The sequence below is a fragment of the Pseudoliparis swirei genome, chromosome 18 (genome assembly GCF_029220125.1).
Source record: "Pseudoliparis swirei isolate HS2019 ecotype Mariana Trench chromosome 18, NWPU_hadal_v1, whole genome shotgun sequence".
NCBI lineage: Eukaryota > Metazoa > Chordata > Actinopteri > Perciformes > Liparidae > Pseudoliparis > Pseudoliparis swirei.
The window spans coordinates 23,628,598-23,644,253 of record NC_079405.1 but is presented as its reverse complement, the minus strand read 5'-3'; the positions used below and the strand labels follow the sequence as shown (position 1 = coordinate 23,644,253).

The window sequence follows — 15,656 nt, the reverse complement described above, 5'->3', positions numbered from 1 at the left end:
ATTTTCTTTAAACATCTCATTTAATTCAAAACCTTCAGAATAAATGCATGTAAATACGACATGTTATTTTGTGGTTTGTTTGGATATAGTTGCACATTTTGTTTGACTTGCAGGTTTGTTTTCAAATTCCTCAGATTTAACCCGTTCGGGAATACATCTTTATATATATATTTTTTTTACTTCATCTTTTCAACGTAGGTTCATACCTGTGCTTCTTTTTGGCAACAATTCCCAACTGTTCCAACTGGTTAAGCAAATATTGCCTTCTTCTTTCCACCAAAGTCCCCATCTGGACTCTTTTAATTCACTCTCTTTCTGATACCTGCGGCGCCATCTCAGAGTGAGCGAGTGAGTCTTGGATATCCACAATATACACAGACGCTCACAAGGGATGATTTGGCCCGAGGCAAAGCCAAAGGCTGTTTACCACCCACAATGGTTCTGCCTTGAAAATGTTCCTCACACTATTTGTGAATACACTGAAGGCTACTGGCACCGCTGTATTTGTATGTCATTTGTTTATGGAGGTGGCGCAGAGGTTCAGTGGTTTGCCCTCCTACCTCACACGCAGTGTGGGTTTGAACCTCTGCCCCTCAGAGTTTACAAGAACTGTATTTGTCAGGGTTAAGCCTCAGTTCCTTCCCACCGACTAAAGAAATGTAGGCCAGCGACTGTGTGAGTGTGCGGTGTGTTTATCAGTGCGAGCTCTATAATAAACTGGCATCCTGTTGTGAGTGTGTCCCCGCCTGCTGCACACTGCTGGAGGCTCCATAGGCTGTGTGACCTTGAATGGGAGAAAGAGGCAAGATGAAAAATAGGGCCGGAAATAAAACGGCCTCTGACTTGTGATTATATTTAACTAACTGCTGTGTTGTTGTTGTTTTTTGCCGTCGTTGTTTCTTCAGACATGGAAAACTTCAAGATTCACAGAAGAAGCTCCGTCTCCGTCCGCGAAGGTCAAGGAGTGGTTCTGCTGTGCGGCCCGCCATCGCATTCTGGAGGTGAGACCATGCTTTCTCATTTAGAACGACTGTTCGACCCATTCGCCGAGCACACGCACCGGGAATCGGCCGCTTGACAGAAAGCAAGAAGTGAATGACGTTATGTTTGCTACGTGTTCGAATGGGCATTTGGAATTTTAAGTTCTCACTTTTCGTTTTCTGCCAACAGGCAAAGGCTTGTCTTTGTCCAGCGTTTATACACATGTTAACCAATGGATTTACATGACTTTTCCACGACTTTAAACAAAAATTCCCACGACTAAACATTTTGTGAAATCATGATGGACACACACAAGTATACATTAAATGAGACACACTGGTTGGATTAAAACAATAAATATGTATATAAATGTTTATTCTTTTAACCAAACTGCGTAAATGAACATATGAATATTACAAATGTCTGTGACATTTCCAACATTTTCAGGATTACATTTTTTTCAAGGACTTTTCCAGGCCTGGAAATAAACATTTTACAATTCCATGACTTTTCCATGTTTTCCATGACCTTACGAACCCTGTTTGTCTCCAGCAAGCATGAAACAAGGCCAATACCTGCTGACATTAAGGTGCAATTAAAACTTGACCCATGGGAGCCTAGTCCTGAAGACCCACCTTCCATCTTTCTATTTTACATGAGTTACATGGTCAAGCTGGCTTTTTTGGTATTCTAGTTTGCAACCTCTATACTTCTTCTACTCTGTGTACTGGACAGATTCCAGCAAATTATTTATTGGAACATTTCACAGTTTGCTTGAAACTTCTGAAATGACGATTGAATGAAAATCAAAGCGACCGTAACGTTGGGCCGGGGATGTTTTCGGTCCAGGTGTTTTAATGACACCTTTTGATTTGGTGATCAATACTTTGCATCTGCCATTACGAGGGACTGGAGGGATTCTTTTATTGCTTGTGTGGTGTGATCCACTTTGCTCACAGGAGTACTCGGCCAATTCTGCTTTGATTGGGGCCATACGTTTCTCCCTCATTTCAATGTCATCTCAATTAAAGTATTATGCAATACTATGTATCCATCATTGCATGCAATGCCCTGGATGAATTATATACCGCATAATAAGAAACTAATAATATGCTAAATTGCTTTCTTTCCTGAAGTTAGATGAGAAGATTAGTATGCTCGTATCTGTGCAAAATACCAAGAGAGACTTGGTTTAGCATAGCTAACTGGGCAGCTATGGATTGGTTGTAAAATATGGCCTTTAAGAAGCTACATTTACAAATGGTGGTGGTTTTATATGTCTATGGCTTTTATTCTGAAAGGTAAAGACCAAAGGAGTAAAGCGGTATACGCTGCTGTCGTCCATGATGGCCGATCGGCGTATTTTCCCAAATTGATGAAATAAGTACTTTCCTATTGTTAGTAAGCAACTCCTGTCGAGTACTTTTCACAATGCATCGTGGGATACCCACGATACAGGGTATACGCTATACAATCGGATAGCACAACAAAAAAGTCCACTCTGGTGAGTGGGTGAGTCATTTCGGTCCCAGCCCTCGTTTTTCTGCAACATCTTTCATATTTTCCGTCTATAATTGCAGCAGATGTGTCCTTCCGTTTGCCTCTCGCTTCTCTTATTGGATCTTCCAAATGCAACAGCTGTTGGAATTACATTCCCTCAATTGACAGCCACCTAACAGATTTGTGCACAGGTCCGCTGTGCTGAAAATGCTGCTCGCCTGCAACTGATGGTAATTGTTTGGGGCTCGTATCCTTTCGGGCTTTAACCTGGCGAAGGCTTGGCAGGCTCCACGACAATCTGGAATATCCCTATTATGTGCAAGTGGTCGGGGCTGAAACGCCTGTTTCAAATTGTTATCTCTGATGTGAACAGTTGCTACGCTGACTCTTTTCACATCTGACAATTTGTGTTGACGTAATCCAATTAAGTTTTTTATTTTTTTTACCAATGGGGAAATAATTCCAACGTGACAGGCATCTTCAGACACATGAAAATCCCCCTCAAGACACTTGTCTCCTCACTTATATACAGCGCCATTACAAGCTGTCAATTAGCAGTCCATTTCAGTGAGTTACATCTCTCAGCTGTAGTTGAAGCTACTATCAGCGTGTCATTCGGTTGTTGTCATGTTACTTCTTGCTTTTGATCAGATGCAGTAAACAGTGTTTCGATGTGGGACTCCCCCCCCCCCCCTCTTTTCAGCCCCTACATGACATGATCAAAATGTTGCCTTGAAACCTTTTTAAGCATGCCTTTCGTCTATGTTTCAGACAAAGCCACATAATACAAATTTGACCATGAGAGCAACCATATTCTATAACTCTATAACAACATATTCAGTGTCAGTTACATGTATCTACTTGCTCACCAGGAGGAATGAAACAGTAAACAACAGACACCAAAGAGGCTTTGCCACACCAGGCTGTTGGCACTAAACAACCCAAATACACGTCAAGCCAAGCCGCCAGGTCGGGATTGTATTCAAACTGGCAACAATGGAAAGCAATCAATCCGCAGGCAAAGACATAAGTGTTTTGCCAGTACTAGTCTTTGTTGACCTGACATGTTGCTTTTGTTGCATCTAAAATGGCACTTGGCTCTGCTTTTTAGCAGGGAATACTGCCGGTAACCTGGCAACGCAGATTTGTCGCCACCCCGTCACGGTGAAATCAAAGGGATTGCTTTCAAAGCTTAGTCAGCAAATTGCAATTTAATTTCATGTTTTGAATTAGTTTAAATCGACTTTGCCTGGAAAGGAAATGAGTCGCATGAATTGCATTGAATAAGCATGTGTCTTCCGGAACCCAATTATACTTGGGGATGGCTCTCCCTGTGTTTACTGCTTGTCGATCATAGATGGCATTCCACGACCTGGAACTAGATGTCACAAATAAATTATTATCATTAGTCAATCTGCCTGACGTTTTTTTTCATGGACACTGACTGCATGTTTGAAATTTGACAAATGGACTATTATTATTTGTTGTGGCTAATTTCCGAATCTTCAGTAGCACGATACAAATGCTCCTATTGCCCTTTAAAATAAACTTGATTATTTTGGTTTTAATCAGAAACTGTAGTAATCACACCATGTAGTTTATTTAGACTCAATCCCACAATGCTGATGTAAATATTCAGGAATCTATGAAATGTGTATCAATCCACTGCTGAAAATAGTCCATAATAAATGCCCCATTTCCTCCTGTTTGAGTAAAGTTTGACAAAACTACACTGCCCCTGTGTTTTAGCTAATTACTTTGCCTCTTTGAAAAATGACACAATTCATGTTTGACCTCCTTGTAAAGAGTTATGTCTTTTGTTGGAGTGGGAGGGCTTGGGGCTAAGAGTTACTGAGAGGGTTGGGAAGAAAGACACATCGTTCTCTTTTGAAAATGTGTCCTACTGTTTGCTAGTGGTTTCACTTCATTACTGTAAAATATGTCAATGATAAGGCTCTTTTTAAATTGTGCAATCCATCACATTGAATGTCACAGCATTCACTTCATTGTTTTGCTTTGCGACTTTTGTCAGTTGCATTATTTTAACTAGACAAATAAATGTTGTCTCTTTAAATCAATCTGCATTGGTGGACCAATTTAATTTAGCTAGTTGATGCAGCTTTTCATGTTATACAGGAAGGAATGAAAGCCAAGAAATGTTCAGAGGAGTGAACGTCAACATTGTATACTTCATCTATAATATTAGTTTGTTAAACTTCATGGTTTTTATGAATGGAATACCACATAACTGTCATTCCACGTAACTTTCATACCAGGTAACTTTCATACCACGCAACTTTCATACCACGTTACTGCAGGGCTCTCAAGTCTCACGCATTGAGTGTGAGACTCACGCAATTCGGTCTCATCTCACGCACTCCCGCCACACATCGAATTCCTCACGCTGAAAAAACCTCTTGGCTATTTAATGCTTGAATGCAGGGGTGCTCAATACGGCGATCGATTGTTCCGCTGCAGAGCTCCGACGCCGGTCTGCGCAACAACTTTTCTCGGAGTAGAAATAGTCACTAGCACCCCTGTTACTGTCATATCACATAACTGTCATTCCACGTAACTTTCATACCACGTTACTGTCATATCACGTAACTGTCATATCATGTAACTTTCATACCAAGTCACTTTCATACCAGGTAACTGTCATATCACGTAACTGTCATTCCACGTAATTTTCGTACCACGCAACTTTCGTTCCACGTAACTGTCATGTCACGTAACTTTCATACCACGTAACTGTCATATCACATAACTTTCATACCACGTAACTGTCATTCCACGTAATTTTCGTACCACGTAACTGTCATGTCACATAACTTTCAATCCACGTAAATTTCATACCACATAACTTTCATACCACTTCGTACCACATACTATGTTTGTGCTCCTTGGTTACTCGTACCACATTATTTACTGGTGACTACGTTGGTCAGGAAATAGACATCGGTGTATGTTTTTCACATAAATGCATTAATACTAATGATATGAGGGAATGCACTCAGGATGTGAGGAAATGTGCGGCCTGCCTAACAGGGAATGCAAAGTGATAGAGATAATGAAATACAATTTCATATTCATGAAACGCAATGTCCTTTACTCTAGGGGCTATTGGAGAAGACTTTTCCTCGCCTGGCGATTTATAGTCGATCAAAATACATTTAAAAGTTTGTGCTGTTAAGTAGATGTTGTCTACCAAACACTGTTGTGATATGGGTAACGGACATTACAAGCCCCTGTTTGTGAATAGAGAGCATTTTGTGTTTTCTGTTGCATCAGGTTGCTTTGAGTGGATATTATAAAGCGTAGCAACTCTGGCCCAAACCCTAAAAACTCAACTGCATATGAGAGAAATAAGACCGGGGGGAAAATATGGTGATACATATTCAGTGCTTGTAGTGCTCTTTTGCATGCTTAGAATTGGAGAATATCTTTCATATGTTCATTCATCTGCAGTCATATTTATATCACATTCATTTGACAAAGAGGAGCTATCTCACCATGGCATCAGCAGCCTGACAGCCAATAACAAGACAATAATGACTGCCGGGCCACCTCTCCTCCCTCACAAGGACCTCATTTCATTTTAATCAAATTCTGCATGTGGGTGGCACGTTTAAGGAACAAAGCCTCATCCGCATCCCCCTATTCAGCACCATATGTTTGCAGACCTTCCCATAGTGGTGGGACCCTCGGTGTATGCCCGGGGCTCTGGAGGGCCTCCACCTGCCACAGGGGGCTCTCAGAGGACACATTATGCATGGAGACAGCTGTCCTGCCCACTGTATGAGGCGGGCCTCGTCCATGCAGAAGGACGTGTTCGGACGGAAGAAAGAGCGCGGGGCGATGATGGGCTCTGGATGGATAGCACACATCTGCTGCATAACTCATGTGTGTATGAGTGTGTGTTCGATGGCGTAAAAACTGAAGTTTTAACCGAAACCAAACATTTAAGTAATAACTAACACAGTGGCTTCCACTTTCATGGTGCTAAACTGGTGGTGGTGTCCTGGTTTGAGTGGCTACGAATGTGGCACCTTCTCTCCACCCATCACCTGTAGCCCTGTATATTATAGCCCCGTGATATATCTCTGCTGCCATTAGTAGCCTACTGTGTTTACAACTACTACCACTATCCACATTCCCTTTTTGTTTGAAATTGATCATAGATCAGCAACACAAATTAAAATGTGACATTCACAGCACACCTATCGCCTCCCCACAACATGTTGACAGCCCGAGTCGACAGCTACCGGCGCAAACCACGGCACTTGTTCTGACCGAGCTGGCGGTGTGTACCTGAGGGGGAACCGGAGTGCGGGTGCTACGGTTCCATCCGGATGGCGCGATGAGCTGTAACCGTCGAATGAGCACAGTGCAGAGCAGCTGCCTTGAGCCGGTGGGGCACAGATAACATGCAGTGGAAGCATGTACGTCCGCCCGGAGTGGCCCAGATCCCGACACACACGCACCCACACACACATAGAAACACACACACACAGAGTGGGATGGAAAATACACACAATAATCCAGATATGTAAGTGTTGGAGTTGGAAAGCGACACACCACACCTGGACGACACTCACTGGAAGATAGAGCGGTAGACTTCTACGTTACATCTATAAGCGTTTTATTCAGAAATCAGGATACAAGTGGACAACATGCATGGACCCCCCTCCAGAGCTCTGACCGATGGCCTCAGCGCTGGAGAAAAGACGCCGGTTCGGAGTGTTCGGCCATTTTAAATAACCGAACGGACCAGATCTGATTGGCCAGGAGATAAGGGGTGGGGTTTTCTCATTGGCCCTTGTTTCTCTACTTCCGCCGTTGTTGCTCCTTCATTGGTTCTTGTGGTCTGCCAATGCGTTCACATGTTGTGAAAAGGTGGGGGAAGAGGAGATAGTTGATTTAATAGTCCCTCTCTTGTAAGAAGACTCCCTTCGGGGCCTTATCTCTTCAGGAATGGGGCCTGGATCTTCTCCGAAGGCCGTCCACACACCGGGGGGCTTCTTCCCACGTGTGAGTGTGTGAGCGTGTGAGGGGGATAGGTGAAGGGGGGGGAAAGTGAGTGACCTCGAGTGTCTAAAAGGAGAATAATGGCCACATCTGGACCCTTCCTATGCTCTGAGAGTATAGAGAGCTCTTTGTATGTGATCACCTCCGGAATCACCAAGTGTCACTGTTATCTTTCTTTAGATCAGTCAGGCACCAGAGTGCTCCGCTTGTGATTTTAACTTCCATTCAGTGTTTTCCATCTTACACATAATCTATATGCAAACAATACTAAGCTATGCTAAACTATAATATATATTCTTTACAAATCCCTCTTTTCACATCCGCTGGATGTGAACCCTTCCTCTGGGAATATTTATTTCCCTCTTTATGCCAGATCTTGTCATGGCCTGGCCTCCCTAAGTGGCTATGTGTCCTGGTCTCCTCGTCCTGTCTTAGCTCTGCCATTTGACGTGAATAAGTCTCCTGAAATATAATCTTTCGTTGCCTAGATTAAGGTCCCATAAGACCTGTAAGATACCTATTTCTCAGGGAGAGAGTCTCTCTCTGTTAGGGCTGGAAACAGGGGCGTGGTTTCTGTCATGTGGTACCCCGATCCACCCTCTTAGATCTTCCATCCTAGGGAAGTCAGTATGTCTGTGTGCGTTAAATCTGTAGTGTGCAGGTGTCGAAGGAAAGAGGTGAAATTGAGAGTGGTCAGGCAGGGGGGGGGGGTCTTGCATCCTAGCGGCTGGTGTAGCAGGTTGGCATCCTGATAACCAGTTGACGATCCGGTCCCCGCTGCAATCCATCTGCTTCATCCTGTCTGGTCTGCGTCATCTGCTTCATCCTGGTCTGGGTCCTGGAACTCGTCTGCTTCTACCTGGTCTGGTCTCCTCTGCGTCTGGTCTCCTCTGGCTGTCGATGGGGTCTTTATCCGGTGGTCTCGAACTTGATTTCGTCTGGATCGTCCTGGTCAGGCTTGTTGTTCTTCTTCCACTGGTGTCGCATGGGCCCTGGATTCGACATGACTCTCATGGGCAGCATCGTGCTCTTCATTGGCTCCCGGCTCCTCTGCTTCCTCAGCCTTCCAGCGTCGAGATATCTGTTGATGAGACTGCTATCTCTAATCCCCAGAGTCTTAGACTCAAAATCAGCCAATCCTCACTCAAAGGTGAGTCCAGCCTTTAACACCTAGTGATTAGTTCAAAGTTCCGCTAGAACAATGGAGGGGTCAAATGTCACTAACCCACGGTCAAAACGTCACTTCCGGTCAAGTCACTAACCAAGTATTTTCAAAATAAGAGTCTCGTCTTTGTTATTGTCCGCATTAAAATCATTTTCACAATAAAAGTCCTGTCCTTGTTATTGTAAGTCACTTCACGTAGAATGAGAAAACACAACACAACAGCCACTAGGCCGGATCTATACAGAATGTGACACTTGACTATGAAAAATTGTATTTTAATTTCTATATTTAATAAGTATCTAATACTTTCTAGGCTTGAATTCGCAATCTTTAACTGAGTCGGAGGAACAGCTTCTCACCCCGTGTGGGAGGAATCATCTATTAAATGGCCATCCGTCGTCCAACAGAGTCTCAATTACTTATCCAATCCAATCTAACTTTATTTATCTTTACTGGTTATGATAAATGCAATTGATCCTATCTATGGCCCTTGACTAGGGCATAGAAATATTCAAATCCTACTAGGATCTGATAGCAGGCAGGTATTCGTCCAGCACCCTCCTCTCTCGTGCTCGAACCCTAAAACAGCTTATGGGGAAAAACAAAACATTTGCACATCGAGGTGCCATTAATGACAGGAGACGGTGAGCAGTGAGAGTCGATGTTGTCTGCACACATCTTCCTGTGTTGCAGTCCTAACTCTAGCTCTAATGTCTCAGTCTCTGCTCCTTCTTGTCTCCTTTCTGTCTCCTTTCTTTTCCTGTCATTCCAACCTTTCTTTGCCTGTCTTTCCAACCTTTCTTTTCCTGTCTTTCCTACTTTTCTTTTCCTTCACGTAATTCAACTGGCTTCAATCTATAATATTAACATACAGTCACTCTCAGGCAACATACATTAAAAACAATATTCTCCCTAATCTTTTCTATTATAATGTCTTTTTTGGCAGGTTCTTCTCTAAACCTCACATGACTAATCCTACGATAATGGCAAGGGTCAGTCCCATGACCATTAGAACAGTTTGTCTGCCTCCCAGCTGTTCCTATAGTGGTTTGCGGGGGGGGGCCTTCTAGCTGGGCTATCAGGCTCCCCGAAACACCTACGGAACGACCTCTGTGGCATCAACATCTTTAGATCTGATTGTGTTTCTGTCAATGTCCTTGTTGGACAGGTAGCTGGGGCACAATGTGTCAGGTGGTGTCAAGGTGCCTCTGCCTTGCCCTTGACCTGGACCATGTGTGAAGTAACCTCCTTCACTTCGTACAGACCAGTCCACCTAGGCTCAGTCCACTTCCTCTTGTGAACCCTGACCCTGACCCAGTCACCTACTTTTACTTTGGTTGGCTCTGCTGCCTCCTGATCGATCGTCTGGGCTCGAACAACCTGGTTTGAGAGAGCTTTGGTGAGAGAGAAATTAGAGCTTTTATGTATTCTGACATTTCAATTTTACAGACATCCAGAGGTGGCATATGACCTCCATCTCTGGGTGGCTCTGGCATACTTCTTCCTGTTAACAACTCACTTGGTGACATCTTCCCCCCTGGTAATGATCTCATGGTCATCAGTACCTGTGGGAGCGCCTTCGCACATTTTCCTTTTAATAATTTGATTGGCTCTCTCAACCAATCCTTGAGACTGAGGGTGATATACAGACCCAAACTTGTGGGTTATGCCCAGTGCATATCAACTTTCCCCAGCAGTTTGTTGTTAAAATGTGTTCTGTTGTCGGACCTGATGCGTCTTGTAACTCTATACCTTAAGTGTGTGCCTGTGTGCACTATATGGGATATGATCAAACACTCGCAAGTTATGTGTACAGGAGTGGCGGCTCTTCTTCGAATCCGTCGACGTTGAACCCCATCTACTATTTAAAAAATTATTTTTATGGTTCTCGTTGTAGTCACTGATTCTAAACCTACTGATATCTGATCTATTAGTCTGTACTTGTTCTGGCCCTCCTCTTAATAGTCTGGCGTCAACATAGATTGTTGTGTGCTTCTATCCCTCTTTTGAAATAGGATGGAATTCCTAAATCCATCCTTTTCAATAATAATAATCTTAATAAACAGTCAACTTCTAGAAGAAAGGAGAGAAATAAAATAAAAATGCTTGCGTCTGTCACATCAATGCAGGAGAACCATGTCTTGTCTGAACTCACAGCGTCATCATTGTGCTTGGGTAAGGAATGAAGGGAGAATATTCGTTACTTTAAACAAAACTGCCAATTTAGCACGTCGCATAAATAGGTGTCAGTTTCTTAACAGCTCATGAGAAATCGATTACTCGTACGTCCAACGGACGACTGTAATAATAACCACTATTTTTCCAAAAAACAGTAAACCCAAAACTATCCTTTGAAACCGACTAAAATAAAAACCTCAGTTTTGAAACGGTGATGAGAAATCAATTACTCGTAAGCCTAATGGCATTACTGTAATAATAACCACTGTCTTTTCCCAAAAAACAGTAAACCCAACACTATTCTCTAAAACTGTCAATCAAAAAAAACAAAAAGATAAACAAATAAAAACTCAGTACTGAAACAGTGATGGGAAATCAATTACTCGTACGCCTAACGGCATTACTGTAATAATAACCACTATTGTTTCTCAAAAATCAATAGTAAACCCAACACTATATCTTCAACACTGGCAATAGTACTCAAAGAAAAATATCTCTTTAATCCAAATTGTCAAAAATGTGTTGGTGAATAAGTCGGCCTAATTATTAAAGAACGGGTTACAAATTTATTTATTGGCCCCAAATCAAGGCCCATTTTCCAAGTTTAGGAGATTAAGTAATTAATGTATTCCAGGGAGCCCTCGTCCTCTCCAGTACACCTTCCTATAACAACCATTCTATGATTTAAAAAATATATCTACAGTCTGTTCCATCCTTAAGGGATGCTGGTGACGATTAAATTGGAATCGTGCGGTTTTAACTCTATCTCTACGGGAGCTATCGGAATCAGTCACACATCAGTTCACCCTTTAGTCCTAAAAGTGTCTTGATATAAGTTACGCATGTTGTCAGTGTCCCCATGATCAGTGTTCTCTCTACTATGTGTGTGTCTAAGCATGTGTCTCTAATATTAACTGGACCTCCGATGTGTGTGCAGTTCTGTCCATGTTCTCAATTGTGGAGTAATGCAAGTGTTAATTTTGTTTGTGCACCCAGTCCGTAGCCTCAACCTCTGCTTTCACCATTGTTCTTCTCTGTGCCTCCACTCTGGACAAACACTGTGATGTGGAGCTGCGGTGTCAACGACTGCATACAATCTGCAACTCTGGTGTTCATTCACGAGCTGCTGCTACTCCTTGCTTCTCTGCATCGATCTCCAAGCCTCCTCAGCTGGGTCTTCACGAACCTCAATCTCGTGTTGCAGGCAGTCCCTCAGGATCTCAGATCTCATCTTGGATCAAGGTGTAGTTAAGGGCACAATGTCTTTGGTCCCCTGGTGGCGAGTAGGGATGCAGGACTTTGAACCAAAGTCTCCACTGCTGGCTGTTGTCATGCAGAGGTGTGATGTCATCATCATCTACTCTGTCCCACCGGATGCTTTGCTTCCTGTTCAGTGTCTCTTTAGTCTCCAGTTGAATCATTGGGTGACTACTGGGTGTGGCACATTTCTGTTCAGTGGATACAGTTCGCTGTCAGCTGTTGGATCTGGGCACGCCTAATTCTGTGTCTCTGGTCCGGGCCTGGTGCCGTGGATCACTATTGCCTTGTGGCTGTGGCTGTGTGTTGGGTGCTTGTTGTGGCGGGGTTTAGACATTATGAGAGTACTGAAGTGGTCCTGACTGAGACTGCTTAACCCTGTGGTGGATAAGGACAAAAATTAGCCCAATGTCCAGCCTGACTATAATTAAAAATTTATTAATACTCGTCTAAAGCCTCCGTTGCCCCAGTTGTTACTCCTCTTACTCCTGAACGGGCTTCTTTTATGCATATTCTCTCTCTGTTGTGGGCCCCATTCATGGGCTGCTGACCCGCCTGTTGCGGAACATAAGGTTTGAGGGAACTAAGCTTGAAGCGGTGCAAACGTGGCTTGCTGTGGCTGTTGATAGATCAGTGTTTATGGATTTGGAGGAGGGGCTGGATACAGACTATGATGTATTGTGGTTGTGCTGCTGTCTGCTGCAGAGGGGGGGGCTGTTGAGGGGGAGTCTGTAGCTGTGGAGGCTGCTGCTGTTGTTGAACAGGGTTTCCCTGGGGTCCATTGTACCCTCCAGGTCCTCCATAACTTCCTCCTCTGTATCTTCCTCTTCCTCCTCTTCCTCTGCCACCTCTTCCGTAATAGTTACCTCTAGGCCTCTTACAGTTTTTGGCACAGTGCCCTGGCTCATTACAGTTGTAGCAATTGTATGGGCCTGTTCTCCTGCTTCCTTTACCAGGTATATAGTTGGAGTTGTCATGGTGTCGTGTGTCGTCAGTCTGTCCGTACCCCCCGTTATTCAACGGCTGGGGATTCATCTTTGGGGACCGTGTGGGTTGGGGAGGGTAAACGGGAGGAAGGGGGCTAATTGTTGTTGTTGTGTTCTTTTATATTTTATCTGAACTGCAAATGTCCGTTTTCTGTTAATATTATAAAAAATACGTACTTATTAAAAACTATGTTTCAGACAGAAGGATGATGGTCACACACTCTATCAATTAATAGTTATCTTCAAAAGAATTCTTCAGTCACTGTTCTGGCTTCGCTCCGCTCTCACTCTGGCTCGCTCTGGGAGCCTGCAGGAGCTGCGCGCGCAGCTAAGTGGGTAGGGGAGGGGCTGCTCTGTTGTGTGAAAAGCTCGTGCTTTTCTCCGCGGAGGCGCGCAGCAGCTTTTCTGCTTGTCCCTCCTCCTTTCTGTTCTTGTATTCCTGTGTTAAGCGGAGTTACCTCTTTGTTTCTCCGTATCCTCCTCAATCTCAAACTCGTTCACTCTCAAACGTAGTACATAATCGCCATACAATGTGTTCTTTACTCAGCAACGTGCCTTTCAAAACAATAAATCCTCATTTATCACTCGTGCAATTCAACAGACTAGAGCTTGCGTTGACACCGTGAGGTTTCGACTCTGCTCTGTTGATTCCACTTTGACAACATTTATTCACCTTGACAACATTTATTCACCACCGGTATTCAACATTCATTCACAGATTATGCATACACATGTGTTCTGATGCGGGCCCCTGACCCGACTTCGGCCCCTGACCGGCTCTCTGTAGAGTCTTCTACGTGCGGGCCCCTGACCCGTCTTCGGCCCCTGACCGGCTCTCTGTAGAGTCTTCTACGTGCGGGCCCCTGACCCGTCTTCGGCCCCTGGCCGGCTTCCTATGAAGTCTTTCTACGTGCGGGCCCCTGACCCGTCTTCGGCCCCTGGCCGGCTTCCTATGAAGTCTTTCTACGTGCGGGCCCCTGACCCGTCTTCGGCCCCTGGCCGGCTTCCTATGAAGTCTTTCTACGTGCGGGCCCCTGACCCGTCTTCGGCCCCTGGCCGGCTTCCTATGAAGTCTTTCTACGTGCGGGCCCCTGACCCGTCTTCGGCCCCTGGCCGGCTTCCTATGAAGTCTTTCTACGTGCCTCCCTGAGGACTTCAGTCCCTGACTGGCTCTCTGTAGAGTCTTTTAATGCCTCCCTGAGGTCTTCAGTCCCTGACTGGCTCTCTGTAGAGTCTTTTAATGCCTCCCTGAGGTCTTCAGTCCCTGACTGGCTCTCTGTAGAGTCTTTTAATGCCTCCCTGAGGTCTTCAGTCCCTGACTGGCTCTCTGTAGAGTCTTTTAATGCCTCCCTGAGGTCTTTCTGTCAAACTGTATCGTGATTTCCCTTTTTACGCTTTATTTTATTATTTAAATCAAGTCAAAACATTTAGCAGTTCCAATACTCACATCCAATACTCCTGATCAAGTTTAGAGTGTTCAATTTGACTGATTTGAAATAAATAGGTTCAGTCCTACCTTATTTTGACACCGCGCGGTTCGATCAGTTTCTCGGAGCGGGTCTTAGAACAAGTGGTCCGTCTGTGGTCTCTCGTGCTCGTCCTCCTCAGGTCTCTGGACCGGATTTCACAACCATTCTCTTGCTACCATTTGTTGGAGTTGGAAAGCGACGCACCACACCTGGACGACACTCACTGGAAGATAGAGCGGTAGACTTCTACGTTACATCTATAAGCGTTTTATTCAGAAATCAGGATACAAGTGGACAACATGCATGGACCCCCCTCCAGAGCTCTGACCGATGGCCTCAGCGCTGGAGAAAAGACGCCGGTTCGGAGTGTTCGGCCATTTTAAATAACCGAACGGACCAGATCTGATTGGCCAGGAGATAAGGGGTGGGGTTTTCTCATTGGCCCTTGTTTCTCTACTTCCGCCGTTGTTGCTCCTTCATTGGTTCTTGTGGTCTGCCAATGCGTTCACATGTTGTGAAAAGGTGGGGGAAGAGGAGATAGTTGATTTAATAGTCCCTCTCTTGTAAGAAGACTCCCTTCGGGGCCTTATCTCTTCAGGAATGGGGCCTGGATCTTCTCCGAAGGCCGTCCACACACCGGGGGCTTCTTCCCACGTGTGAGTGTGTGAGGGGGATAGGTGAAGGGGGGGGAAAGTGAGTGACCTCGAGTGTCTAAAAGGAGAATAATGGCCACATCTGGACCCTTCCTATGCTCTGAGAGTATAGAGAGCTCTTTGTATGTGATCACCTCCGGAATCACCAAGTGTCACTGTTATCTTTCTTTAGATCAGTCAGGCACCAGAGTGCTCCGCTGGAGATTTTAACTTCCATTCAGTGTTTTCCATCTTACACATAATCTATATGCAAACAATACTAAGCTATGCTAAACTATAATATATATTCTTTACATAAGCTAACAGCTGAGCACTAAATCGGGTATATTTAAGTCACTGTGAGGGTGTTGGATTTTGTTCCGGGCCTGAAAAGAAAAGAAAAATCTAGTCTCTTAATTTTCTAGGCTTGAAAATAGTCAGAATAAAGATTGTAAACATG

The 15,656-nt window shown here is 44.3% G+C and overlaps 1 protein-coding gene across 1 annotated transcript in view; it reads left to right on the top strand.

Annotated features, from left to right (window-relative positions):
• cntn4 (contactin 4) overlaps window positions 1–15,656 on the top strand; it is a 171,183-nt gene that overhangs the window by 74,649 nt on the left and 80,878 nt on the right. Inside the window, exon 5 of the mRNA XM_056437610.1 lies at window positions 906–1,001. Coding sequence (XP_056293585.1) covers window positions 906–1,001 — 96 coding nt within the window. The remainder of the gene's footprint in view (window positions 1–905; window positions 1,002–15,656) is intronic.